Raw genomic sequence first — 27,198 nt, 5'->3', positions numbered from 1 at the left:
ACAGTCTTGGCAATTCTGCCAATATAGAGTAAAATCTTCTGGGATCATTCAATGAAACGTTTGTGAGCACTTGCTATAATGCAAAGCAACTGCCGAGATGACAGAAAGATGAATGTTGTCTAGAAAGAGCTTATGATTCTAAGTGGATATAAGAGCCAAACATAAAATGTGGAGAGCAGTACTCTCCAAAGCATATTCTGAGGAACTATAAGAAAACAAAACAAATACAGAATTCTCGGTCATGGAGTGGCAGGACTAAGTAGGCCAAGGAATAGATTTTTAGGAATAAGAATAATGGTAAGAATAATGAGAAATTCTGAGAAGAAATTCTGAGAAGGAAATGATGACTTTCACCTTGAAGAAACTAGGGCAGATTTTACATAGAAGACAGCATTTAAGCTGCGCAGTTAGGAATTTGGCATCAGAGAGAGGTGAATTTTGTAATGATCTGTGCAGGGAGTTCAGCCTCTTCAATTCTCAAAGATTGGAGGTCAGTACCTGACTGAGAAGCAGGGCGAGGAGTCCTGGGCTGCAGTTCTGAATTGGGGCCTGGTGCCATCATGGAAGATGACACATTTCCACCCTGGGGTATCATAACAGTGGCAGGGCTGGTCATCCTTATTAATCCTAGAGAAAAAAAAAATCCCTAGAATAGAGTACTGGCATTGGCACAATGTTTGTTTTTAATGAAATATTTCAAAAATATAAGAAGGTATGGAAAATTTTTATACCACCATCTACCTTATTTAAATCTACACATTCTACCCTGCCTCCTTCAGATATATATGCAGATACACCAGAAGCTGCCTCCTCCTTCCCAATCTCATTCCATTCCCTCCTTCTTATCTTATATCTGGGGTTAACAGTTCCATGCATGTTTATCTTTCCTACATACATAAACTGCATTACATTTTTTGTATGCTTTTAATCTTTGTATAAGTGACACCGTTCTATATGTATTCTTCTTCAGTTTCCCTTCTCACTTAATATTATTTTCTGAGATTCATCCATCTTGGCTGCTACAATAGTGCCCCATTTTATGGAACTGATAAATCCATTCTCCTGCTGATGAATACTAACTTTTCATCCTTAGAATTTTGCAGTGTCATGTATTTGTCCTGTATTCCACAGACAGGTAAGAGTGTCTTTAGACTATATACTTAAAATTGCTAGGTTTTAAAGTATAAGCACCTTCAATTTTACTAGATATTGGTAAACTGCACTCAAAAGCGGTTATGCCAGTTTATACTCTTACTAGCAGTCTGAGAACTCCTTTTGCTCCACATCTTTCTAATTTCTTTTTATTTAAAAAAAATTTTTTTAAAGATTTTTTTTCAAGTATTTTACTTATTTAGTTGTTTGTTTATTTATTTTTGGCTGATTTGGGTCTTCATTGCTGTGCACGGGCTTTCTCTAGTTGCAGCGAGCGGGGGTTACTCTTCATTGCGGTGCACAGGTTTCTCATTGCGGTGGCTTCTCTTGTTGCGGAGCACGGGCTCTAAGTGCGTGGGCTTCAGTAGCTGTCGTGCGCGGGCTCAGTTGCTCCGTGACATGTGGGATCTTCCTGGACCAGGGGTCGAACCCGTGTCCCCTGCACTGGAAGGCAGATTCTTAACCACTGTACCACCAGGGAAGTCCCTAAAGATTTTTTTGATGTGGACCACTTTTAAAGTCTTTATTGAATTTGCTACAGTATTGCTTCTATTTTATGCTTTGGTTTTTTGGTCGTGAGGCAAGTGGGATCTTAGCTCCCCAACCAGAGATGGAACCCGCACCCCCTGCATTGGAAGGTGAAGTCTTAACCACTGGACCGCCAGGGAAGTCCCTCTAATTTCTGATACTATTAGACTTTCTAGGATTTAGCATCTGTGCTCGTAAGTGAAAATAGCCTATAATTATCCTCTCTTCCTGTCCTTTAATTTTAGCATTAAGATTAAAACAACTTCAAAATGAGCTGGAAAGTATCTTTCCTCTTTTTCTATGCTCTGAAAGAATATATGTATCTGTCTTTTAAATATTTAGTAAGACTCACCTGTAAAATCATCTGAGCCTGTGGTTATACTAATTGATTCATAGGGAGACAGATTATTTCAATTTCTTAAGTAGTTATAGATTTTTCATTTGATATGTCTTATTAAGTCAGTTTTAAATTATATTTTCCAGAAAACTGTTTCTTTGCCAACGCTTTCAAATTTATTAGCATAAAGTTATTCATGGAATACTCTTCTTTCCATTCTTTTTTAAAATTAAGAGACTCCCCTGGTGGTCCAGTGGTAAAGAATCTGCCTTCCAATGCAGGGGGCGTGGGTTCGATCCCTGGTTGGGGAACTAAGATCCCACATGCCGCGGGGCAACTAAGCCCGCGTGCCACAACTACTGAGCTCGTACGCCTCAACGAGAGAGCCCATGTGCGGCAAACTACAGAGCCCATAGGCTCCGCAGCCCGCACGCCACAACTATAGAGAGAAAACCCACACGCCACAACTAGAGAGAAGCCTGCGTGCCGCAACTAGAGAGAAACCCGAGCAGACCGCGCGCCGTAATGGAAAAAAAAAAAAAAAAAGATCCCGTATGCCTCAACAAAGATCCCGTGTGCCGCAACTAAGAACCGACGCAGCAAAAAAAAATAAGGAAAATAAACAAATAAATATTTTTAAAAATTAAGATATAATTCACATACTATAAAATACACCCTTTAAAGTGTATGCTTTTTTTCTTTCTTGACGTTGCTTGTGCCCCTTTCTTTTTTATTTTTTTGTCTTACCAGGATCATCAATTTTAGTTGTCTTTTCAAAGAAATATCTTTTGATTTTGCTGCTCTGTTCCATTGGGTTTTTTAATTCATACTTTACTTATCTCTGCTCTTACCTTTATTATTTCCTTCCTCCTAAATTACTACTTTGCTGTTCTTTTTCTCAATTCTTAAGTCAGACATTTGGCCTGTTAATTTTCAGCTGATGTTCTGCTCTAATATAAGTATCTGAGGGCTCAAATTTTCTTCCAAATGTTGTACTGTCTACATCTCACAAGTTTTGATATGTACCATTCTCATTATTCCCTTCTAAATATTTTCTAATGTCCATAATGATTGCTTTTTAAAAAATCATTGGGTATTTAGAACATGTTTTAAAATTTCTAAAAATATGGGATATTTTAGTTGGTCAGTTTTTTTTTTCTTCTTCTTCTTCTGCTTCTTTTTTTTTGGCCACTGACTTGACTTAATTGCACTGTGGTCAGAGAAAATGATCTGTGTGTTACCAATATTTGGTATTTACTGAAACCTGCTGTGGGAATAACACATGGTCAATTTATATAAATGTTACTCTTGTAAAGATTAAGAATTCTTGAATTATTAGTGTATGGTTTCTGAATATATCCATTATATCAAACTATTCTAATTATATTATTCAAGCTTTCTTTATCCTTACTAGTTTTTGCTCAATCCATCAATTACTAACCCAGGTGTGTTAAAATCTCCCTTAGGATTTGCTATCTATATGAATTCTGACCATTTTTGCCTCACATATTTTGAGGCTAGGTTATTAAGAACACAAAAGTTTAGCTATCTTCCTGAATTCTTCCTTTTATATTATACAGTGGTCCTTTTTATCCTCAGTAATGCTTTTTATCTGATAAAAATATTGTTATACTCCTTTTTCTTGGTTAATATTCATCTGGATTCTCTATTTTTCTCTATCCTTTTAACTATGAACTGAGACCTTATGTTTTATATCATTCCTGTAAGAGCACATAGCTAAATCTGAGATTATTATTCAATCTATTAATCACTTTCTTTTTATCAGTGCTTATAATCCATTTGCATTTATTGTTAATTACTGGTATATTTTGGTTTATCACTTTTTGATACCACTGCTTTTTACCCTTCTTTTTCTATGCTGTTTACCTACTTTTCCTGAATTTTATTGTATTGATTTTTTCATCATGCCCTTCCTTTCTACCCGCCCCCACTACTAGTTTAGAAGCTATACATTCTATTTCTATTATTTTAGTGATATTTTAAAAATGTCAACAGACATATCTGACTTACTGTCTAAAGACCATATATGATCATCATTATTACTAAATAAGTCAATGCTTATTTAGATTTACCCCATGTTTACCAATTATTTAGCTCACCATTCCTTCTTAGCTCTTATTTCTTCCATCTTAGGTTCAATTTTCTTCTTCCTGAAGTACATCCTTGGGCAGTTCAATTAGCAAGGGTCTGTTAATGGTAAATTCTCTTAGTCTCTTTAAAAAGGTCTTTAGTTCATACTACTCTTGATACTATAGCTTTGTTTAAAATTCTGGGCTGTTAATAATTTTCTCATCACTTTGAAAATATTATTCTAATGTTTCATGGCTTCCAATGTTGCCACTGAGAAATTAGCTGTGGGTCTGATAATCTTCCCTTTGTAAATAACTGGTCTTTCATTTTGAGTTGCTTTTAACATTCTCTTTGTTTTTCATGCTCTGTAGTTTTACAATTTTGTGCCTAGATGTGAATTTATTTTTATTTGTAGGGCTCATAATTACTGGACTTCTGAATCTGAGGACTCATGTCTTTCATCAATTCTGGAAAAATTTCAGCCATTCTCTCTTTGACTACTGTCCCTCCTCAATTTCTTTATCTTCTTCTGGAACTCTTTTCAGATACACATTCAACTTTTTCATTTTATCCTTCACTTCTCTTGACCTCTTTCATATTTCCATCTCTTATTGTCTGCTGTATTCTGGGTAATTTCTTCAAACTCACCTTCTAATTCAGCTGTGTCTAATTTGCTGCATAAGTTATTCACTTCAATAATTTTTAAATTTCTATAAGTTCTGTTTTTCCCCCAAATTCTCTTTGTGTTTTGATAGCGTCTTGTCCTCTTCTTAGAATTTTCATAATTTTAAACATGCTGATATTCCTATTATCTAGAATTCTGGAGGGAGGGACTCTAAATTTTATGAATTTGGAGTAGGCTTTATGAGAAATCTGCAATGGTTTGGGGTGAAAGCTTCAACGATTACTACCACTTTAGGACCACTTAATAACTTAGCTTAGCTGTACCTGGGTCATTTCAATAATACATTAAATGTCCAACATGCATAAGGATAGAGAAGACAATTCTACAAAAACCCTTTCCCCCACTCCTCAGCTAGAGCCCAGACCAAGAGAGACAAGTTTTGCATTTGTCTCCTTGTGCCAGAGAGTGAAAATTTTCTAATCTACATTGTACTGAAAATCCTGGCTTCATGAAGGATTCCTAATTCTAACTTCTTTATGTGGACCCAAGGCAAGGCTTCAAATTTTATCCCTCTTGGCCACTAAAACTCAAATTTCTTAGCCCCTGCAGCATCTCCTCATTTGTTTACTGCTATTCAAATGTTCTTCTTTGACTTCTTTCTTGCCCTGGGGATTTCCCTGTCTTACAAGCTCAGCTGTGCATTAAATGTTATATTTCATCCAGCATTTTCAGGTGTTTTGTAGTTGGGAAAGGGCAATTAGGTAAATGTTTATCTGTTAAAAATGGATTTGTTTGTACTGGTTTGCAGGGCAGAAATTGAGACACAGATGTAGAGAACAAATGTATGGACACCAAGGGGGGAAAGCGGCAGGGGGGTGGGGGTGGAGGTGTGATGAATTGGGAGATTGGGATTGACATGTATACACTGATATGTATAAAATTGATGACTGATATGAACCTGCTTTATAAAAAAATTAAAAAATAGATAAATAATAAGAACCTGCTGTATAAAAAAAATTAATTAATAAAAAAAATGCATTTATTTCTGAGGAACCCCACCCCATTTTTCGAAGATGGTAATTAGACAGTGAGAAAGTTCTTAGGAGATAAGAAGAAACAGGTTTTCTTAGTCTACAATCAGCTTCCTGTCCTCAGAAATGTTTAAGCACATGCTGGCTACATGCTTAGTAGAGATACTATAGAATACATTCCAGCACTATGTGGGAATCTGGACTAGAGCCATGATTCACAACTGGGAGCAATTTCGTCCCCAAAGGGGTATTTGGAAATGTCTGGAGACAGTTTTGGTCAGAACAACTGGGGGAAAAAGGTGGTGGTGCTACTGGCACCTGATAGGAGGCCAGGGATGCTGCTGAACATCCTACAATGCATAGGACAGCTCCTCACAGGAAAGAATTATCGGTTCAAAACATCAATAGCGACACATGACTAAATGACTAGTATGGTATAATCACTAATCTTGGGATTCTATGAGGCTATGAAAAGAAAATAGGATATGGATTTGGTTTTCATTACGAAAGACTCCTGCTTATCAGCCAACTTTCTGTTGCCAATGCTAAGAGAAGAAAATGGCATTAAGAATAATTTAGTCTAAGACATTCTAGATACACAATTCCAAAGTTATTTATTATTGTTTTAGAGACTAGTTAAGGTCTCTTTCCCTTGAAAAATTTCTCTGTTTAGTTTAACCAAATGTTAAATTTTGTTTGCATCCACTATCCCAATGGACAACAGAGAAAAAACATTCTTAAAGTATGCTTGGCAGTAAAGAAAGACACCTAGGGGTTAAAATGTTACTGTGACTACAGATCATTACTAACTGATTTTTCCTGAAACTTTATATTGTATATATTATCATAGTGTCCTTCATTAAATACCAGTCTAACCTAATTTCAACCTAAAGCTTCTAAGTTTCCTATGTTGATAATGAACTACCTACACATCACTAAAATTTACACTCACTTTTCAGAGATGCTTAGTAAATATGCCTGCTATTTGCCAGATACTAGGAGAGCTTGCAATTAGTGCATTGATATTGATTTAAGAGTCCTAATATTTTAAGGCTGGAAGAGATCTATAACATTGTTTCTAGGACATAATTAAATATGTTTACAGCTAACTAAGGCTAGTAAATATTAAGACATCTGGCCAGAAATTGAGACCAGAACCCAGATTTCCTGAGTCTCATCCTAGGTCTAGTCTTTCTTTCACTAACTATATGCAACTTGGCTAAACTCTGCCCACTCTTCTTCTGGCCCTGGTTCTTCAGTAGTGGCAATAGCGTCACCTATAATCTCTCATCAAGCTGGCTTAACACCAAATGCTCAGACTTCTATGGAGAACTATATCTTTTAACTCCCTACTATAGGTTCCAGGTTGGGTATTTTACATTTGCTATACAGTACTCCAAAACAGCCCAACAACACAGGCCCTGACATATAACAGGAACTCAGTGAATGTTTGCTATATGACTCAGGGCTCATCCATCTTCAAGCATGAGCTCAAAAGATTATAGGCACTACTATCTCATTTTATAGGTGAAGAAACTGTTGCCTGGAGAGTGACTAGTTTGAGGTAAACACTAAATGGCAGTGCCAGGATAAAAACCTAGTTCCAATTCTATATGGCCAAGTCTTCAGCTATAGTTCAGAAAAATGGCTTTATAAATTGAGCTTCTCTATTCTGCCGCATTTCTTCAAGAGCTACTGTGGTAGATGGGGAGGTGAATGATTGGGTATAGTTTCAGGTACTTACTCTCCTTCAACCATAGCAGCTGTGCTTTTCTGGCTTATTTGAATAAAAGATCCTGCAGCAGAAAAAGTTTGAAAGCCACTAGTGTTGTGAAAATAGCACTGACCTGGGGAGTGAGAGCTGTGATATTAGCCCACTGCTACTTGACCCAGGGCAAATTGCTTCCTTTCTGTGAACTCCACAGGTTCCTCAGCTTCAAATGAGAGAGCCAACTCAATTCTAATATTCTGTGACTCACAGAATATTGAGTTCAATCTCTAAGAAATTTCAGGACTGCTAAAAAGTTAGCAAAAAATTTATAACTCTCTCAAATTCTAAATACATAAAAACACAATATTCTCCCACATACTTCTGCAGATTACAAATAAGCATGCAAGAACTCTCAGCTCACAGATTCTCAGTCACAGAGAAAGGTGGGAGTTGGAAAGCTACACTATGCTATAAACACCCTGAGGGTAGAAGATGTTTTATTCAGTTGTACTTTCAACACTTAGCATAGGTCCTGTCATACAATGAAAACTCAATAAATGTTTGCTGCATGGTTCAGGGCTCATCTATCTTTAAGCATAAGCCCAAAAGATCACAAAGACTGTATATGCTCCATGCTCTGTGATTCTGGCCTCCTGAGAATCTAGATTCACGTCTTGCTTTCCTGAACCAATAAACAGAAATGTGTCAGGAACCCCCACCTATCTTGCAGGACCCAAATGATCATACACTAGCAAATAAAGCCAAAAAAGGAAACTAGTAAAATGTCATACAATTGAGTAGATCTCACCTGGACCACCTGCCATGGGAAATCCCGCCTCCATCCTAACTGAATTTCCGGCTCCCATGGGTCCATTCATTCTCACATCTTGGCCTCGGTTCTGAGCCAAAGCGAGGTTGATAGCACCTTCCCCTGAAAATGATAGTTAGGTTAAAAAGGAAATCATCAGAATAAGATGCCAATTTTGTTTAAAAACAGATATGCGAGAGCTTCAGTTTTATGTGCTTTTGAAGAATTACGGTAAGTTTACCACCACAAAAAGGGTGAGTTCAATACTATATGGGTCTTTCTTCAACCTCACCTGAGCAGGTTCACTTACATGAAGCACAGGGAGAACATAACCAATTCTCACAATACAGCAGACGGACAATCGTTAATGATGTGTGCCATCACCAGAGAGCTTGGAACTCTGAATATTTATTTTCAACCAACTGACCTTGAATGTGTGTTTGTAGGAAGAAAATATTCTCAGAAAGTCTCAAAATCCTAGATTACCTTTTGAGAATTTATGATCAGAAATTAGAAATACGAGTAGGTTTAATGGAGAAAGAACATACGATGGCATGGGGACACTGTGATATTTGTAAGCAAAATACCATTTCCCTTTCAATGACTGCAATATAAATAGATACGCAGCAGAGAAATTCCTGCAATGAAGAGTAGATAGGTTGCTACTAATCTACCTCTGAGACATCTTACGATAAAGACCAACATTTTGGAAAAAAAAAAAAAAAAAAAAGACCAACATTTTGTATAGGGTTTTTAATGCTTACAAAATTGTATCTCATTTGAACCTCACAATAGCCTGGTAGGTAATGTCACTAGAAGTGTTCCAATTGAGTAGACTCTAAAGTTAGAGGCAATTTAAACCTCACTTGATAAAAAGGTCTCTGAAACAAGTTTTGGGATGCTTCCTTGTGCTTAATCCCAAATTTTGACTACTGTTACTCTGGAAGACAGCACCACCTTGTGGGCAGATAAAAGTATAGCTAGCCTGTGGCTGAAAATTTGAAAGGGTGCGTTCACCTTGTTCCTTAACTTAATATTTTACAGAGCAAGATGATAAAGAAGGAAGCCAATGAGGGCACAGCAGTTTCCTCTGTCTTGTCACTGATCTAGGTCAGCTAGATAAATAGATAAAATATTAAGTATTTTAACCCGGCAGATAGCTTGGTAATAGGGAACAAATATACTACCAATAAGTGACCAATCACCAGGGGCTACAAGATGTTCTAAGTTGCCTATAGGAGTCAGGAAGAAAAGAGAAAAGAAAATACAGATCTTGAGGGTTTCCACTAAAGGGAAAGAACTATTAATACACTAAACTTGCTAAGACATTCTAGGTGGAAATAGTATTGTTCTTGAAATGGACATCAGATCATGTAAATGGCTTGTGGCTGCTACTGACAGCCCAGACGTGGTCCTTGCCTTATCTCTCTAACCTCAACTCACACTACTTTCTCCTTTAATAACAAGGATTCAGCCTCAGTGGCATTTTTTTTACTTTCTTAGGTACACAAACCCACTTTTCACCTCAAGGCCTTTCCACATGTTGTTCTCTCTGCCTAGAACAGTTCTCCTGCACTCTTCACATAAACCAACTTCTCAATTTTCAATGTAATCTTAAGTGTCACATGCCCCAAAAGGCCTTCTCCAATCTTCTTATCTAAGGTTAGGTCACCCTTATCAGAACATCTTGTTACTTCTTCAGAGCACATCCCATGTATCAACAGTTACTTATTCATTCACTTATAGTTATTAACAGTTAATTAATAGTTCATTCACTTATAGCTATTAACAGTTAATTAATAGTTATTAACAGTAACCCCCTTTACTCTCACTTTCCTAATTTAGATGATAAATTATATGGCCACCTTAATTATATCCTTTAAACACTGAACAGTGCCTGGTACACAGTAGGCACTCATTAGCTATTTACTGGCTATATGATGAATAGTCATCTTATTACAACCTTACAAAGAATCATAGGCATTTTTCTATACGATAAATGCATTCCTTGAAAACCTCGCAGTCTATAAAAATCTCACACTGAAAACAATAGGTTTTATGGGAAAAACAGTGTTGAGGCAAACTCAAAACCCATGCGGCTTTGTAACCAGAGCGCTAATAAAAACAAAAATTGGTGTAGGCAACATACCCCAAAACAGTAGAATGAAAATGACTGGTTAAAGGTGGGAAATAATGTAGATGAAGTAGAGCTTTGAGCAAGTGGAGCCACCATTAAGGTGGGCACAGGAGAAACTGAAACTTCACAAGCCGAGAGCCATGCAATGCTGAGGGTATACTTCTGGGGAAGGTACCTGAGTGTAACTTCTCATTCTTAATTTTCCTGAAATAAAGCTGAAAGGACTCCCACCTATGTAGTAACAGATCTAAAGGCTTTTTGGCTTTTCTTGTGGACAATTAATCCTTCTATTGCTACTAATCTAACTCCCCTTGCCCAGGGGGGGGAAAATCACGTATGAATTAAACACAATTTCCACACTATACTACTGTTATTCTCCTATTTGCCACCTGCACGTAAGCTAATCATTGTCAAGGAAACACACGTAGAGAACACTACTGGCTCTCCAACTTGCTGATGGGGGTTGGCAAACTATGGCCTGTGGGCCAAATCTAGCCTGCTGCCTGTTTATTTAAATAAGCGTTATTGGAACACAGCACATTCATTCATTTACATATTGCCTATGGCTGTTTTTGCACTACTACAGTAGAGCTGAGTTGTCTTGACAGAGATCTTCTGGCCCACAGAGCCAAAAAAATTTATTCTCTGGCCCTTGACACAGACTCCTGCTTTAAATCAGAATGAAGTTACAGAGGAGTCACAAAATGTCCTCAGAAAAGACATCTCCCCAACTCCCTGGCCAAAACTCAAAAGAAGGGTACGGGGAGGATTCTTCAATGGAGAACAGTCTGTTGGGAGGAACAACCTGTCCCTCCAGCCCTGCAGCAGACACCACAACAGTGGCAATACCTTCTCTTACAACTTAAAAGGCATCAGCCCATCACCAGTTTCACAAAAGCAACAGCTGTTGCCACCACTTTCACTCCAGCCTGAACTCCCAGGGAGTGTGGAAAGAGAAAAGGAGATCACCTGGGACACATATGTGTACCCTAAAAGTTAAAGAACTCTTTTTCTGTAATGTGATAATCACTGCCATATGTAAATTTCATAATTTCTTGTAATATATGTTATCTATTTGGCTTCCTTGCTGGTACTTGTATTTTAATTTATGGCTATAACGATAAAGGGGAGTCAGCATCTTACCCTTTTAAGAATCTGTAGGAAGTAGGTATGATTAAGAGAAGAAACTGGTGTTTCCTTTCTCCAGGGGAAAACACTACCACAAAGCCCTTTTAATTCAGGTAAATAGGTAAGAGAGACTATAAAATGTTTGGGGTTTTTAAGAAACTGCTTACATGTTTCTTATAAAAAATAATGTGCTTATGTGCTTATAAAGCATAAACAGCCTATATAGTGTTATTACCAATAGTTATTTGACTTACACTCTTCCCAAAAGTTCATCCTACATCCAACAGATTGCTGTGAATTAATTTTACTTTTCTGAATCCTTTTAGACAATCCAACATTTTTTGAAACAAACTGGTTATTGTTTAAGCCACTATTTCCTTGTTTATCAAATTATGGAATTTACCCCATTTCTCAATCTATGTATCTCTAAATAATCTCTCTAAATTATCTGTTTGTTGATATCGCCCCTTCTGGGGCACAGCAGCCTACAATCTTAACTGCATAAAATGTGTCTCACTCCTATGTACAAAACGTTGACCTTTCAGTTACTGAGGTTCAATGGAGCATTTAGGTCCTATGCAAGCACAGGGTCAGGAGGGCTTGGCCCACCAGGGCAAGAGAAGGCTGGAATCACTCACTGGTTGCCACCTTGTTTACATCAACACAGGAGGGGAAAAGAAGGTTTTAGTTCATTGGGCACCAAAAGACAGAATTTCCTTTGTGCTTCCCCATACTTGGTACTTACATCTCTCAGGTTTGTCTCCCTCATCAAGGTCATGAGCTCCTTTTGAGTTTATAATGGCAAAGACCATATTTTATTTATCATTTATTCTGAGGGCTGAAGCAAAGTGTTACTATTATATATGTGCTTCCCTTGCTTTCATTCAACATATGTTTATTAAAGAACTTGAGATGTACAAGCAAGCAAAGATTCAACAGTGAGCGAAACAAGATATGGTCCCTGCCCCTACTGGAGCTTGCAGTCCATGGGGGAACAAAACAATCATCAAATAATTGCTTTAATCAAAGTGTGAGAAAAATGATCTGAAGGGGAAAAAAAACAGACTTTTGTAAGAGTATGTGAAAAAAGACTCTGACTTAGTCAAGGAGTTCAGAAAACACCTCCTCAAGATTTAAGCTGGAAAAAAAAAAAAAAGATTTAAGCTGATACTTGAAGGCTGAGTAGGTATAACTAAGGGAAAGGGGAATGGCAGGGAACAATATCCATACAGAGAAGACATCAATGCAAAGGACTCCTGGCAGGAAGAAGAAATGCATATTCAAGGAACCTAAAAGAAAGCTGAGGAGGCTAGAATAGATAGCAAGGAAGAAGGAGGAGAGCTGTAAAAGATAAGGGTAGATGAGAAAGGTAGAGGCCAGACCAGGCAAAGCCTGAGGTCACGATAAGGAGTTTGGTCATTATTCTATGAATAATAGCAAGCCACAGCAGGGTTTTAAGCTGTGTGTGTGTGTGTATACTCCATATTTTCATTTTTAAAAGATCATTCTGTCAAAAACATCTGAAAAATTAATACTGCTACAAAAGGATTGTTCAGGGCCTCCTAGTCTCTGTTAGATAAATAAATACTAAATAAGGCTTATTGGGTGGAAGGAAGCGACTGAAATTAGATATTCTTTAAAAGACAAATCAGTCCTTGGTTAGGGTACCAGTAAAATCAAAGTCTGACAGAATGACAGCCAACATCAGCCAAGGAAATGGAGTCTGAGGCTGTGGATGCTGAAGCGTCAGGACCCAACCAGAGCCTCAATTCCTCTTTATCCTAAGGTGCTGTAATGTGAAGCACAGGTGACATGAATTATCTGGCATTTTGAATTCAACTTGAGAGGAACAGACAAAGCAGCACATGCTATATTCTACTGTTCCTATAATCTGGGTCCAGACATGCACCTTCAATCTGAACGGAGAGAATTCCCAGATCCCGAAGCTGCTGGTTGTTGCTCTGAGCCAGGATCCGTAGCCGCTCCGCTGCTTCCCGGGGGATGTTGAATGTCACACGCACGCTGTTCCAGGGCTCTACCTTCTGTACCTTTAGCTTGCTGGATTCTTGGTCGTGAAAGAAAGAGAATAATATCAGTAATCTTTTAGCCATCTGAAGACATGGAATGAACAACAACAACAAAGTAAAAGAACAAGGTAGAATACCAGTATGGAGTAGCTGAGAGAGTTTAAGCTTTGGTATTAGATAGACTTTATTATTATTATTATTTTGTTTTGTTTGTTTAATAAATTTATTTGTTTTATTTATTTATTTATCTATTTATTTATTAATTTTTGGCTGCTTTGGATCTTCGTTGCTGCGTGCGGGCTCTCTCTAGTTGCAGTGAGCGGGGGCTACTCTTCGTTGTGGAGCACGGGCTCTAGGCCCACAGGCTTCAGTAGTTGTGGCTCGCGGGCTCTAGAGTGCAAGCTCAGTAGTTGTGGCACACAGGCTTAGTTGCTCCGCGGCATGTGGGATCTTCCCGGACCAGGGCTCAAACCCGTGTCCCCTGCATTGGCAGGCGGATTCTTAACCACTGTGCCACCAGGGAAGCCCAGACTTTAAATTGAATCCCAGCTGTACCACTTAGCACCTGGGTGACCGTGAACAAGTTATTTAACATTTCTGAAACTTACCCTTCTCGTCTCTAAAACCATGAAAAAACTACTTCATGAGATTGTGAGTGTTAAATGAGATAATAATATGCCAAAAATCTAGCACAGGATCTGACACACCATAGGCACTTAATAAATGGAAAGCAGTAAGATGGAGTAAGGAACATAAGAGAGAAGGGAGAGATAAGTTTAAATTAACAGAATAAGGTCTACTTCTGGACTCAGTTCAATGTATGTGAATTGAGAAGCTAAGAATAGTTAAGTTTCAAATTTCAAGTGAAATTTTATAAAAATTCAACTGGCAGATATGCCAATTGTAAGATATTAGGGAATCTGTAGCTACAATTCACTAAACTTATTTAAAGAAAGAGCACTAAAAAGGAAAATAGTAGATTCACTTATAAAATGTTAAGCAATTTTACTTCTTCAAATGAAACAATTGAAATTTTAATACTCATATTTAAATTTTCACTGGGCATCTTTGTGAAAGATATTCATAGAGAGAGGGAGCAAACATTTCTTCCAATATCCTATAAATGCTTCAATTTAAGGAAGGCTTAAATCTTGATTCTTTATGTCTCTCATTTTTGATCTTTTTCTACTTTAAACAATTTCCACTGAAGCACACCAAACTGAGGAGAAAAGCAACATAAATTTGACAACTACATTTCAGTTAGGATATGAAAACATTACATTTCAGCAAATCTGAAAAGTCAGTGCAAACTTTAGAACATGTTTTTAAATTAAGATGCAAAAGTTAAACTAACTGAGGAGGTAATGTTGTCTGTAATTATATTTCACAGATGAAAAGCAAATCCCAGGTCCAGTTAGATAATAAAAAAACATTTTTTCCCCAACAACCACAGACAAAATAATTTTCTCTTTTGTTATAAACTCAGCTACATTAAATCTCTTGTATCCTCCATTCAATTATACATTCCAGTATTGAGAAAATGGTCATACAGGAATATCTATTCTGAAAATAAGAAATACATATGGATACGGGAAAGTGCCTACATGTTGCCTAAAGCCACTGCCACCTCCAAAACCATTATACGTTATACATTTATCCAGACATGGAGTCCACTTGTTCTTATGTGGAAAAAAGAGACCACTTGCTAAGAGCAGAAGGTTAATACAATCACAGAGATTTAAGAAGGATTATGCAATATTTAGTTCAAGTCTATTTTATAGGTGAGGAAACTGAAGCCCAGAAAGTCTAAGAGATTTGCCCAGAATCCAGTGGCTACCTAGCAGCATCATGGCATCAGAATCCAGCTCTGCTTTTCAGGTCATTTTTCTTTCCATGATATTTATGCATCCAAACAGCAAAAGGTAGGGAGCTTGAGATCCTGGTACCACAGAGTATAGATGCTGCAGAGCTTCTCCCCAATCTGAACAGTACGGGAATCTTATACTTACGTGGTCTAGACAAACGTTAAATTTGCTTATGACATTATCTACTTCTGATAAGCCTGCAGAAAAATCTTTAACTATAACAGTTATATTTTATCAAATTTTTTTAACTTCCATCATATTTGAGAACATCTGACTTAAAATACTTTTTGGATCAAGACTATAACTGATAACCATAAGTCTGAGTTTGCTAATTTATTTAAAAGCCATTAATAAACTAATTCAGCAATTTAAAAACAAAAAAATGTGGATAATTAAGAGCAATGAGTAGGACTTCCCTGGTGGTCCAGTGGTTAAGAATCCACCTTCCAATGCAGGGAATGCAGGTTTGATCACTGGCTGGGGAACTAAGGTCCCAAATGCCGTGGGGCAACTAAGCCCGCGCACTGCAACTACTGAGCCCGTGTGATCTGGAGCCTGAGCCCCACAACTAGACAGCCTGAGTGCCACAACTACTGAGCCTGCGAGCTCTAGAGCCCAAGCGCCAAAACCAGAGAGAGCCCACATGCTGCAACGAAGAGTCCGTCTGCCACAACGAAAGATTCCACATGCCGCAACGAAGATCCCACGTGCCGCAACTAAGACCCAACACAGCCAAATAAATAAATAAATAAATATTTTAAAAAAAAAGAGCAGTGAGCAATGAACAATTTCAGGTGCAGCTAGCCCTTAAGATATGATATATTATGACATGACTATGGTGATAATTACAACTTTCACCATAAAAGTCTCTAATACTATGTTAAATAATCCAGAACTATAGAGAAGTCTTATATAACATGGTAAAAAAAAGACCCTTGAAAAAAAAGATAGCTCTCCTCCTGACATCAATTCTAATGAATAAGACCCCAAAACCTAAAAAAGTTGGTTAGCACTTAATCAAATCAAGATCTGTGATAAAAGGATAAAATCTAGGCTTTGTATTATGTCTGAAGGGATTAAATAATTGTGCTACCCAGGAAAGATGGAGAACATCTAAACCAAAGTTGACAAGCACAACTTCCCACAAGACCACTACAGGTTATCTAAATGTGTGAAGAGGCCAGATGGGACAGTCGTGAAGGGAGGGCCTGCCTTCAGTGGCAGGTGCTACTCAGGACCACCTGGGATAGGAGAGCTCAATGTTATCTGACCTTTCCTGTTTAAAGACAAATCTAAAATCTGAATTTTAATGTAAAATATCTCATTTTTTAAAGCAGTGGCAATGAAATTCAAACATTAAAAAAAAAAACAAACCCCCAAAACTAAAGTGGGCCATAACACATGGCTGCACACTGGATACAGCAGGCTATCGGTTAACCTCTGGCCTAAAATTTAAAAGAACAAATTTCAAGTTCATTTTAAGCAGAACCATGGAGTAAAAAATTTTTGTAACTTTTAAGTCACCTCAAAGATCCAGTCTTACTTCTTCATTTTATAGGTAAGGAAACTAAAGACCAGAGAGCTAAAAACAATAAATAAATTTGGGTCTTGAGAATTACTCCTATCCATTAGAACAGATAATTTAAGGATTACTATGCTAAGTAATGCTTTATTATGTTCAGTTACTCCATGTACTTAAAAAAATATAACAGAATTTCTATTAAAAAAAAAATCCTAAAATTCCAACTTTGCAATTAAAATCAGCCTTTCAACCTAGTACAACCACAGTTGTACTTTGTAAAACTCGAGATAACCATAGAAGGACAATTCAAAAAGAGTAACAAGAAGGAAAAATAAAGCAAATTACCCATGTGTAACAAATTGGGCACGTTCTCCAATATTGTGTCCAATTTCCATTTGAAGTCTTTATCATCTATATTTCCTTTGAAGGCCACAAAGATTGTGGAATCCTCCAAAATACTATCACTTTTTGAGTCATCATCTTCTAGTCCAGAGTCAAAATCCATCTCTGAGTCCTCCACTGTTGATGAACACAAGGAAGTATAGATGTCTTCTAAGTTTGGAAGGTCATCCAAAACCATGGTGAATATTATTCCAGAAGCATATGCCAAGTGGACAATAAAAAAACCTTTGAAAACAGAAGATACAAAAAGCATTACAAGGCATAATTATACAGTCAACAATGTATAATTATAGTTCTATGAAAATTATAATTTATTTGCCAAGTAATAAGGAAGTACTATAAAAATTAAGAAATTACAGAGAGGATAAGCTAGTTTAATTAAAATATTCTATAATAGTTCTTAAAGATACTAGAAATAAAAATATACCAGTTTTAAATAAAATTCCTTTTATTTTGTCAGCCTAGAATATGGGCAGAAGGGAACGAAAAATCACAAGAAAATAAAGTAGGTATTTTCTGAGAATTAATTCATGTAAGCCTTTGGTTGACCCCCACAGAGCAAGATTGGGGTTGACCCCAAGACTCCCCTTACTCCTGTCCTAACAAAAGCTTCAGAGCAGCCAAGGTTTCTAAAGCCCTCCGCTTTAACCTGCAAAGGACAACTTGACCTAACTAAGAGCATCTGCAGGACTACTTAAAATCCTAGTCTTTCATGAGGACCATTTAAAACAACTTTTAAAGGGTTATTAATAGTCGCATAGCTGAAAATGATGATTCAGAAACAAAACAAAGACACAAAAATTTTAAAATACTTTTGCAAAAGGAAAATAAGTGGTTAACACATGTTTACAGAGGCAAAGAACTATGTCTAGGACAGAACTAAATTACTTTTTAACTTTTAGGTCTAGGGAAGTCACATTTTCTGCTATTTTCAGTTATGTTGCCTACCAAAGAGTACAAATATTAAAGACCACACCATGTGGCCATTTCCTCCATTATCTTTGGGATTGATGATCACATTCTTAACCCAAAAGTGAATGAATGAACATTAATTTTCAGCATTTGTGTTAAGCAAGAATGGTATGGAAACATAAGAACCTCACACAAATCTTCTAATTAAAAAAAATTCCCTATATAAAGCATAATTACAGCTATTTTTTTTTAAAAGATGGATAAGAAAAAAGGACTGAAAATAAACCCACTAAAATGCAAATAGTGATTGTGCTAGGTTGGTAAGATTGTTGGTAAATTTTCTTTTCCTATTTTCCAAAAACGCTATAAGTCATTAGGAAAATGCAAAGCTAAATATGCTGTAATATGGTTATACTACTTGCATAAATAGAAAAAAGTATCAACTTTTAAAAACCGTTTAACTTTTCTTTTTAAAATAATCACTAAACTTCAAGAGCAAAGGCTTTTCAAAAACCAAACCTAAGCAATTTTAAGGGGGAAAATTCCTCTGTTGTAAATAAATATGGAAAAAAACTTTTACATTTGAGCAGAGTGTCTTATAGTCTGCCAATTATAACCTTTTCTAGTACCATCGGTGTTACAAAGGAACAGTGTAATTTGGGTGGTTAAGAAAAAACAGCATTCAGGACTTCCCTGGTGGCACAGTGGTTAAGAACCCGCCTGCCAATGCAGGGAACACGGGTTCGAGCCCTGGTCCGGGAAGATCCCACATGCCGCGGAGCAACTAAGCCTGTGTGCCACAACTACTGAACTTGCACTCTAGAGCCCGCGAGCCACAACTACTGAAGCCCGCGCGCCTAGAGCCCGTGCTCTGCAACAAGAGAAGCAACCACAATGAGAAGCCCCCGCACCACAATGAAGGGTAGCCCCTGCTCGCTGCCAACTAGAGAAAGCCCGCGCGCAGCAACAAAGACCCAAAATAGCCAAAATAAATAAATTAATTAATTAAAAAAAATAAAGTATACAATTCAATTAAAAAAAAGGAAAGTAGCTTTAAAAAAAAAAAGAAAAAACAGCTTTCAGAAAATCCTTTATAAATACCATTGCCATTAGTCAACTGCCACCTACATTTTACAGATATTAAAGAACTTTAGAGGTAAATAAACAAAACTAAAAAAAGATTTTTAGAGCTTAAAAGCTGCTGCTTGGAAATTCCCTGGCTGTCTAATGGTTAGTGCTCCACGCTTCCACTGCAGGGGGCACTGGTTCAATCCCTGGTTGGGGAACTAAGATCCCGCATGCTGCGCGGTGAGGCCAAAAACAAAAACAAAAAAACTCTGCTGCTCAGCAGAAAGAAGTCTGACTGCTGAAAATGCCTGAAAAACTGTAGCTATTTAACAGCTGTTCCAAAGTTGAAACAACTGCAAGAAGGGAATTTAAAATTTAAGACACGTTTTCCAAAAGAATCTTTAACTGGAAAGGAGAAAACCAACTAAAAAACCTGCACTTTGATAGTCTTCTGAAGAGGTTGTTGGTCATGCCACGAAGGCTGTGTATTCAGATTTGGAAAACCCTCAACTGGTAGACAAGAAGTCAGCTAATTCAAATTCAGGAATTACCAGTTTAACAGTACTATGGGCATTATGCAGGTGCTTAAAAAAAAAAACAAGAAATAGAAAGTCAGTCTATGAAAAAAATTACTGGCCTTCCCTACAAAAAAATTTTTTTAAAGAAACTTCTTCCGGGCTTCCCTGGTGGCGCAGTGGTTAAGAATCCGCCTGCCAATGCAGGGACATGGGTTCAAGCCCTGGTCCAGGAAGATCCCACATGCCGCGGAGCAACTAAGCCCGTGCGCCACAACTACCGAGTTTGTGCTCTAGAGCCCACAAGCCACAACTACTGAAGCCCACGCACCCTAGAGCCCGTTCTCCGCAACAAGAGAAGCCACTGAAATGAGAAGCCCATGCACTGCAACGAAGAGTAGCCCCTGCTCACCGCAACTAGAGAAAGCCCGCGTGCAGCAACAAAGACCCAACGCAGCCAAAAATAAATAAATAAATAAATTTATTAAAAAAAAAAAAGAAACTTCTTCCAGATAACATATTCTTTGAGATTAATGCCCACTTAAAATCTAAGGATTTATTATCAAAATAATGGAGTAATCTTTGAGTGAAAATGTAGTTCAGTGAAAACTCTCTCCAACAGTATAGCTGACTAGCTCAAGAGACTCATTTGCTTATTTATGATCATCTATCATGAACGTGTGCTATTTCTTTGGGTTTGCTAAGATTAACCACCAGTTATCTTGCTCACCCACATAATTTCCAGATTACCTACTGATTTAACTTCTTACTGGGGCTATTTTGATCTTTTATAAAGAATCTAAAAACAAATATGATATTCAGGAGAAATTTTAAAAGCAAGCATATTATTTATTCTACTTGTCCAAGGTAGAATGAAAAAGATTTCCAAATGAAACCATTTCAGGAGCCAAAGAGCTCCAGTTGATAAAGGAAAGCTTTTTTTATGGAAGAATGCCAACTTAAATATAAAAAGATGGTATCATTAGAAAACCCACAGTTTTGCAATCCCTAATAAAATAATTCAGGCAGGGGCTTCCCTGGTGGCGCAGTGGTTGAGAATCTGCCTGCCAATGCAGGGGACACGGGTTCGATCCCTGGTCTGGGGAGATCCCACATGCCGTGGAGCAACTGGGCCCGTGAGCCACAATTACTGAGCCTGCGCGTCTGGAGCCTGTGCTCCGCAACAGGAGAGGCCGCTATAGTGAGAGGCCCGCGCACCGCGATGAAGAGTGGCCCCCACTTGCCACAACTAGAGAGAAAGCCCTCGCACAGAAACGAAGACCCAACACAGCCATAAATAAATAAAATAAAAAAATAAAACAAAAAAATTTCAGGCAAGGATCATCAGTAAGGAAAAAACACTATGTGAAAATTCGACAGAGTTCTGGATAGTCACACGATGTCAAAGTATCATCCCAGATATCTGCTGCTTGGCAAAGGGAAAACAGTAACTTCACAATGGAAAGACTTGACTTCTACCACTTGAACGCAATGATCCACCTCAGCATCATTAACAGAGAAACAACCAGAAATTATGTACACTATTAAGTGCACAGCATTACCTATGAAATATTCCTGCCAAAAATGTTTAACCTGAATCTACCAAGTTTTTAACAGGAGACAGAGGAACAAGTTAAAGAACACCATGAGGAAATAATCAGATGAATCTAGAGTGTAGGATTTCTACAGCACAATTGGCTTGGCCTCTTCAATAAGTCAGTGGTCACAGGAAAAAAAGGGTGGGTAAAACTGTTCTACATTAAAAGAGACTTAAGAGCCTTAAAAATCAAGTGCAGTGGGGACTACCCTGGTAGTTCAGCGGTTGAAGAATCCACCTTCCAATGCAGGGGATGAGGGTTTGATCCCTGGTCAGGGAACTAAGATTCCACATGCTACAGGGCAACTAAGTCTGTGCACTCTAGATCCCGCACACCATAGCTAGAGAGCACGTGCATGCTGCAACAACTGAGCCCACGCGCTCTGGAGCCCGCGTGCCACAACTAGAGAGAAGCCCATGCCACAACGAAGAGCCCGCCTGCCGCAACTAAGACCCAATGCAGCCAAATAAATAAATATTTTTTTAAAAAATCAAATGCAATGTACAGTACTTTATTGGATATTGGTTTGAAAAAAAACAGATGCAAAGCACATTTTTAGGATAATTAGGGAATTATTACTAATTTTGTTAGGTGTGATAATAATGGTGTTGTGGTTATTTTGGACAATGTTCTTATTGTCTCTTACGACATGCATACTGAAGCATTTATTTATTTTTTTGGCCACGCCACGTGGCACGAGGGATCTCAGTTCCCTGATCAGGGATCAAACCCGTGCCCCCTGCAATGGAAGTGCAGAGTCTTAACGACTGGACTGCCAGGGAAGTCCCAAGAGATGCATACGGAAGCATTTTGAGGTAAAATGTCATGATGTCTGCAATTTAATCTTGAAAATAATTGAGGAAAAAACAGATTAATCAAATATAACAAAATGTTAATAATGGCTAATTATAGGTGATGAGTATACAGGTGTTCATTATATTTTTATTTGTACTATAAATTATATATATTTGAAATTGATCATAATAAAGAGTTAATTGGGTTTTTTTTTTAAAAAAAAAAGGAAAAAGAGGACTTCCCTGGTGGTCCAGTGGTTAAGACTCCACGCTCCCAATGCAGGGGGCACGGGTTCAATCCCTGGTGGGGGAAGATCCCACATGCCATGTGGTGTGGCCAAAAAAAAAAAAAGGAAAAAGCAAGCATACCAGAAACATAGTACTGCTCCATGGTAAAACTCTGCCAGACATCAGGAATGCTAAGAAGCTTATCTATGAACATCTTCCAAATCACAGTATGTTTTAAAAATAAACATATTTGAACATATATATATTTATAAATATATAAATTTATATCATATATATTATATATATTTAATTACTTACACCAGTCTTTCCAGATTTAAATATATATTTTATATGTATATTTATATATATTCAGATTCCTATGTTAATAATGGTTAAAAGATTGTCACAGACTATTCAGATTATCTGCCATTTGAGCAAAAAGACAAGATGCTATCATGCACCTCAGAAATCACAAATTCATATACCTACAGGAGTCAGGCACATAAAGTAAATAAGAGAAGAACACTGAATATTAAATGCATTTGCACATACTGTATGAATGGTTTGGGCAATAGGAAACTCGCATACCCATCTATGCTCAGCAGCTGCTACTCTGCTCCACTTTATTATTCCTTTCTGGAGGGACAGAAGGTGTTGTGCAGGCCCAGGACTAACATTCTGAATTTTAAGAATAGACTAAAATCCATATATTTAGTAAAATCTCCAAATTTTAAAATTGATTTACATTTCTGGAAAATATGGGCCAAATGAAACTCACTGCAGCTGCATATGGCCCACAGGCCATCAGTTTTCAATTTCTAATTTCAATTTTTCTAATTTCTATTTGCAAACGATGTGACTGACAAGGGATTAATTTCCAAAATATAAAAACAACTCATACAACTCAATAACAAAAAAACAAACAACCCAATCAAAAAATAGGCTGAAGATCTAAATCATGACTCACAAGATTGACTGATAGAACACTAGGCCCCAGTAAACTACACTGGGTTTGGTGTAGTGTTGGAGAAGACCAGGTATTTAAAATGCATTTAAGTCTTATGATGTGCCTCTTCGGAGGTCTGTGGACTCCCTGGGAGAGAAAACAACAAAAAAAAGAGACCAAGGTCTTAATCCCAGAGAAACAGAAGGCACTCAAACTTAGAGAATTTTTGCAATGTAACTTTGGTAGTGTCATTCCACTGCTTGGAATTAAGCTGAGCCATACTCACTCTCACATAAGGTTTCACTCACCAAAATGTCTTTCTTATTAATTTTTATCATTTATCCAGGTCATCTTCTAAGTCCAAACAAGCTGGCATTTTTAGGGCTTGTATTTTAAGGTAGCAGCCAAATAAAAATTCTAAAAAAAAAAAAAAAAAAAGGAAAAATAAAAGTACAATATTATACAGAAATTACAGAGGTGACCCATCCTTGCATCAGAATGCAAATATCACAATTTATCAAGTCAACTTAGACATCTTCAGACAATGTTAAAATAGGGTTTTCATTAAATCTGCAAAGAATATTTTTTTTTTCTGAGATCTTAAAGCACTCATCACCAAGCAATTCAAAGAATACAGAAGCAAAACTAAGGGACATATACCAGAATCATGAAACTGGGACCCTAAGCCTTAGAGCCCTCCCTATATATTCATTTCTAAATCTGTCAAATTAGAACACTCTTTGACATAAATCACAGCAATATCTTTTCAGATTCGTCTCCTAGAGTAACGGAAATAAAAATACACGAATGGGACCAAATTAAACTTAAAACCTTTTGCACAGCAAAGGAAACTGTAAACAAAAGACAACATACAGAATGGGAGAAAGTATTTGCAAACGATGTGACTGACAAGGGATTAATTTCCAAAATATAAAAACAACTCATACAACTCAATAACAAAAAAACAAACAACCCAATCAAAAAATAGGCAGAAGATCTGAATTGGGCGATTGGGATTGACATGTATACACTGATGTGTATAAAATTGATGACTAATAAGAACCTGCAGTATAAACAAACAAACAAACAAAAAAACAACTAATACTAAACTTTCTTTGGGTTATTTGTATGGAAATATGTTAATATAAATGTTTCAGACACTACATGAAATTTCTAAAAATCTTATATGTTCTGGTATAATGTTATAAGTCATAATTCTAGTTATTACTTTAAAATGTATATCTCAGAAATAACTAAATTTCCTTGTCAATTGCATTATTATGAACTTTCATCAAATCTTTAACCGTGGTCATTTTTAAGTCTTTTGTCATTTACAGACAGTTCTGGGTGTACTCTGATGCTTTCGCAAAAATGTTCCTATAAAAGGGTTTCATCTTCAAGGAATTCATGGAAAAGACTCTGACAAGTACAGGTTTCTGGTAACTGACTATACTGCTGAACTGAATGAATAAGCATTTTCAGAACTCTAATGGAAAACTGATGAATTCATAAAAGTGCTAACAAAAGATCAAGGTGAAAAAAAAATTACATGGGACTGAGTGAACTGATGAGGATGATTATAATTTTTGTGACTTTGTTTGAATAAACAAACAAAAAAAATCCCACAAGGACTCAGAGGCAAAAAATATACAAATCAACTTTCACTGCAAAGTAAAGGAGCTGTTACAGTGGAGGATTACTGGACTGAATGTCAATATTATGACATAGTATGAGTGTGTTTCGTGTTTGGTAATTGCAATCACTGTTGCTTTTGTTGTGGTCATCCATTTACAATGCTTGGTGTCAGTTTATCTCTTGTAAAAATAAAATACAGTGTGTGTGTGTGTGAAAAAAAAAAGAAAGTGAAAAGAATATTGGGAAACAATATTCACAAATCATATAGACTTCAGTATAGCAATGATTATTTTAATTAACATGATTGATAATTTTCACTTTCAAAATTCAAAATTTTAATGTATGCAGTGTATGCAGTGTGACACTCAGCAGTGTATAAATTTCAAGGTTCAACAGATCTGGATTGGAATTACCAGTTAGCCAGTGAGCAGCTGAATCACTGCTTATCTGAAAGGGCTTAGATATATTGCTTAACCTCTCTGAACCTCATATTTTTCATCTGTAAAATGGGAAGTAACAATCTCATGAGGGTGCTGTGAGGATTAAATGAGATATAGTTTGTGAAAACACCTAGCAGAGAGCTGAAAGAACAAAGGTCCAAAGGTCTTTTCATGTTTTCCTAAAACTTATTGAGGTAGAAGTCAACATTAAAAAGCTTACTCAATGAGAAATTGTTTGATAAAATACAATTTATTGGTTTTTTTCTAGTTATAAAAGAATATATAATTTTTATAGAGATCTTTAAAAATACAGAATATTTTTAAAGAATAAAATCAACTGTAATCCCAAAACTCAGATGATCACTACTGATATTTGGGTATATTTCCTTTCAAAACCATCTAGGTTTATACTTATAGAGTTTGGACCTTGTTTTTATTGTTTTGTTTAACTTCTAAGTTTGAATTGTTAAGTAGACAACCTAAAATTAAACATCTTTTTATTTCAAAAAAAAAAAAAAAAGCAGAGGATCTAAATAGACATTTCTCCAAAGAAGACATACAGATGGCCAAAAAGCACATGAAAAAATGTTCAACATCACTTATTATTAGAGAAATGCAAATCAAAACTACCATGCGGTATCACCTCACTCTGGTCAGAATGGCCATCATCAAAAAGTCTACAAATAATAAATGCTGGAGAGGGTGTGGAGAAAAAGGAACCTTCCTACACTGTTGGTGGGAATGTAAATTGGTACAGCCACTATGGAGAACAGTATGGGTTCCTTAAAACTAGAGTTATCTGCAATCCCACTGCTGGGCATATATCCGGACAAAACTATAATTTGAAATGATACATGCACCCCAATATTCACTGCAGCACTATTTACAATAGCCAAGACATGGAAGCAACCTAAATGTCCATCGACAGATGAATGGATAAAGAAGATGTGGTGCGTCTGTGTGTGTGTATATTTACATACATACACATATACACACACAGTGGAATACTACTCAGCTATAAAAAAGAATGAAATAATGCCACCTGCAGCTACATGGATGGACCTAGAGATTATCTGAAGTAAGCCAGACAGAGAAAAGACCAATATCATATGATATTGCTTATATGTGGAATCTAAATAAAAAAAAAAAAGATACAAATGAACTTATTTACAAAACAGAAAGAGATTCATAGACATAGAAAACAAACTTATGGTTACCAAAGGGGGAAGGAGACGAGGGATAAATTAGGAGTTTGGGATTAACATATACACACCACTATATATATTGTAAAATAGATAACCAACAAAGACCTACAAAGACAGGGAACTATACTCAATATTTTGTAATAACCTATAAGGGAAAAGAATCTGAAAAAGAATATATATATATATATGTATATATGAATCACTGTGCTGTGAAACTAACACCTGAAACTAACACAACATAGTAAATCAACTATACTTCAATTAAAAAATATATATAAATATATATATATAAGCCTAAAATAAATAAATCTGTCAAATTAAAATGAATTAACATCATGGCACACTGTTCGCAAATGCTTGGAGCCAAAATAAAAATATTTTGTACATACACTAAATACAAGACCTACTTCTTCTAACAGAATTTCAAATTTTGTATTTAAACTCCATAAAGATATTCCAAAGATTTTAGTTTTTTCCTACTTTATCTATAATA

The 27,198-nt window shown here is 36.7% G+C and overlaps 1 protein-coding gene across 11 annotated transcripts in view; it reads right to left on the bottom strand.

The window, feature by feature from the left end:
* Positions 1–27,198, bottom strand: part of NCOA6 (nuclear receptor coactivator 6) — a 99,686-nt gene that overhangs the window by 33,962 nt on the left and 38,526 nt on the right. For 7 of the 11 annotated variants that reach the window (XM_036824376.1, XM_036824380.1, XM_036824387.1 and 4 more), the window contains 5 exons: positions 23,734–23,842; positions 17,308–17,589; positions 13,458–13,613; positions 8,284–8,406; positions 499–627 (listed from right to left, as the gene is read on the bottom strand). In XM_036824376.1, the coding sequence (XP_036680271.1) occupies positions 499–627; positions 8,284–8,406; positions 13,458–13,613; positions 17,308–17,542 (643 nt within the window). In that variant the 5' untranslated portion in view covers positions 17,543–17,589; positions 23,734–23,842. The remainder of the gene's footprint in view (positions 1–498; positions 628–8,283; positions 8,407–13,457; positions 13,614–17,307; positions 17,590–23,733; positions 23,843–27,198) is intronic. The other 4 variants (XM_036824385.1, XM_036824386.1, XM_036824377.1 and 1 more) reach the window with 2 other exon arrangements.

This window comes from Balaenoptera musculus, chromosome 15 (genome assembly GCF_009873245.2).
Source record: "Balaenoptera musculus isolate JJ_BM4_2016_0621 chromosome 15, mBalMus1.pri.v3, whole genome shotgun sequence".
Classification (NCBI taxonomy): Eukaryota; Metazoa; Chordata; class Mammalia; order Artiodactyla; family Balaenopteridae; genus Balaenoptera; species Balaenoptera musculus.
This window is presented reverse-complemented; position numbering and strand designations above follow the sequence as displayed.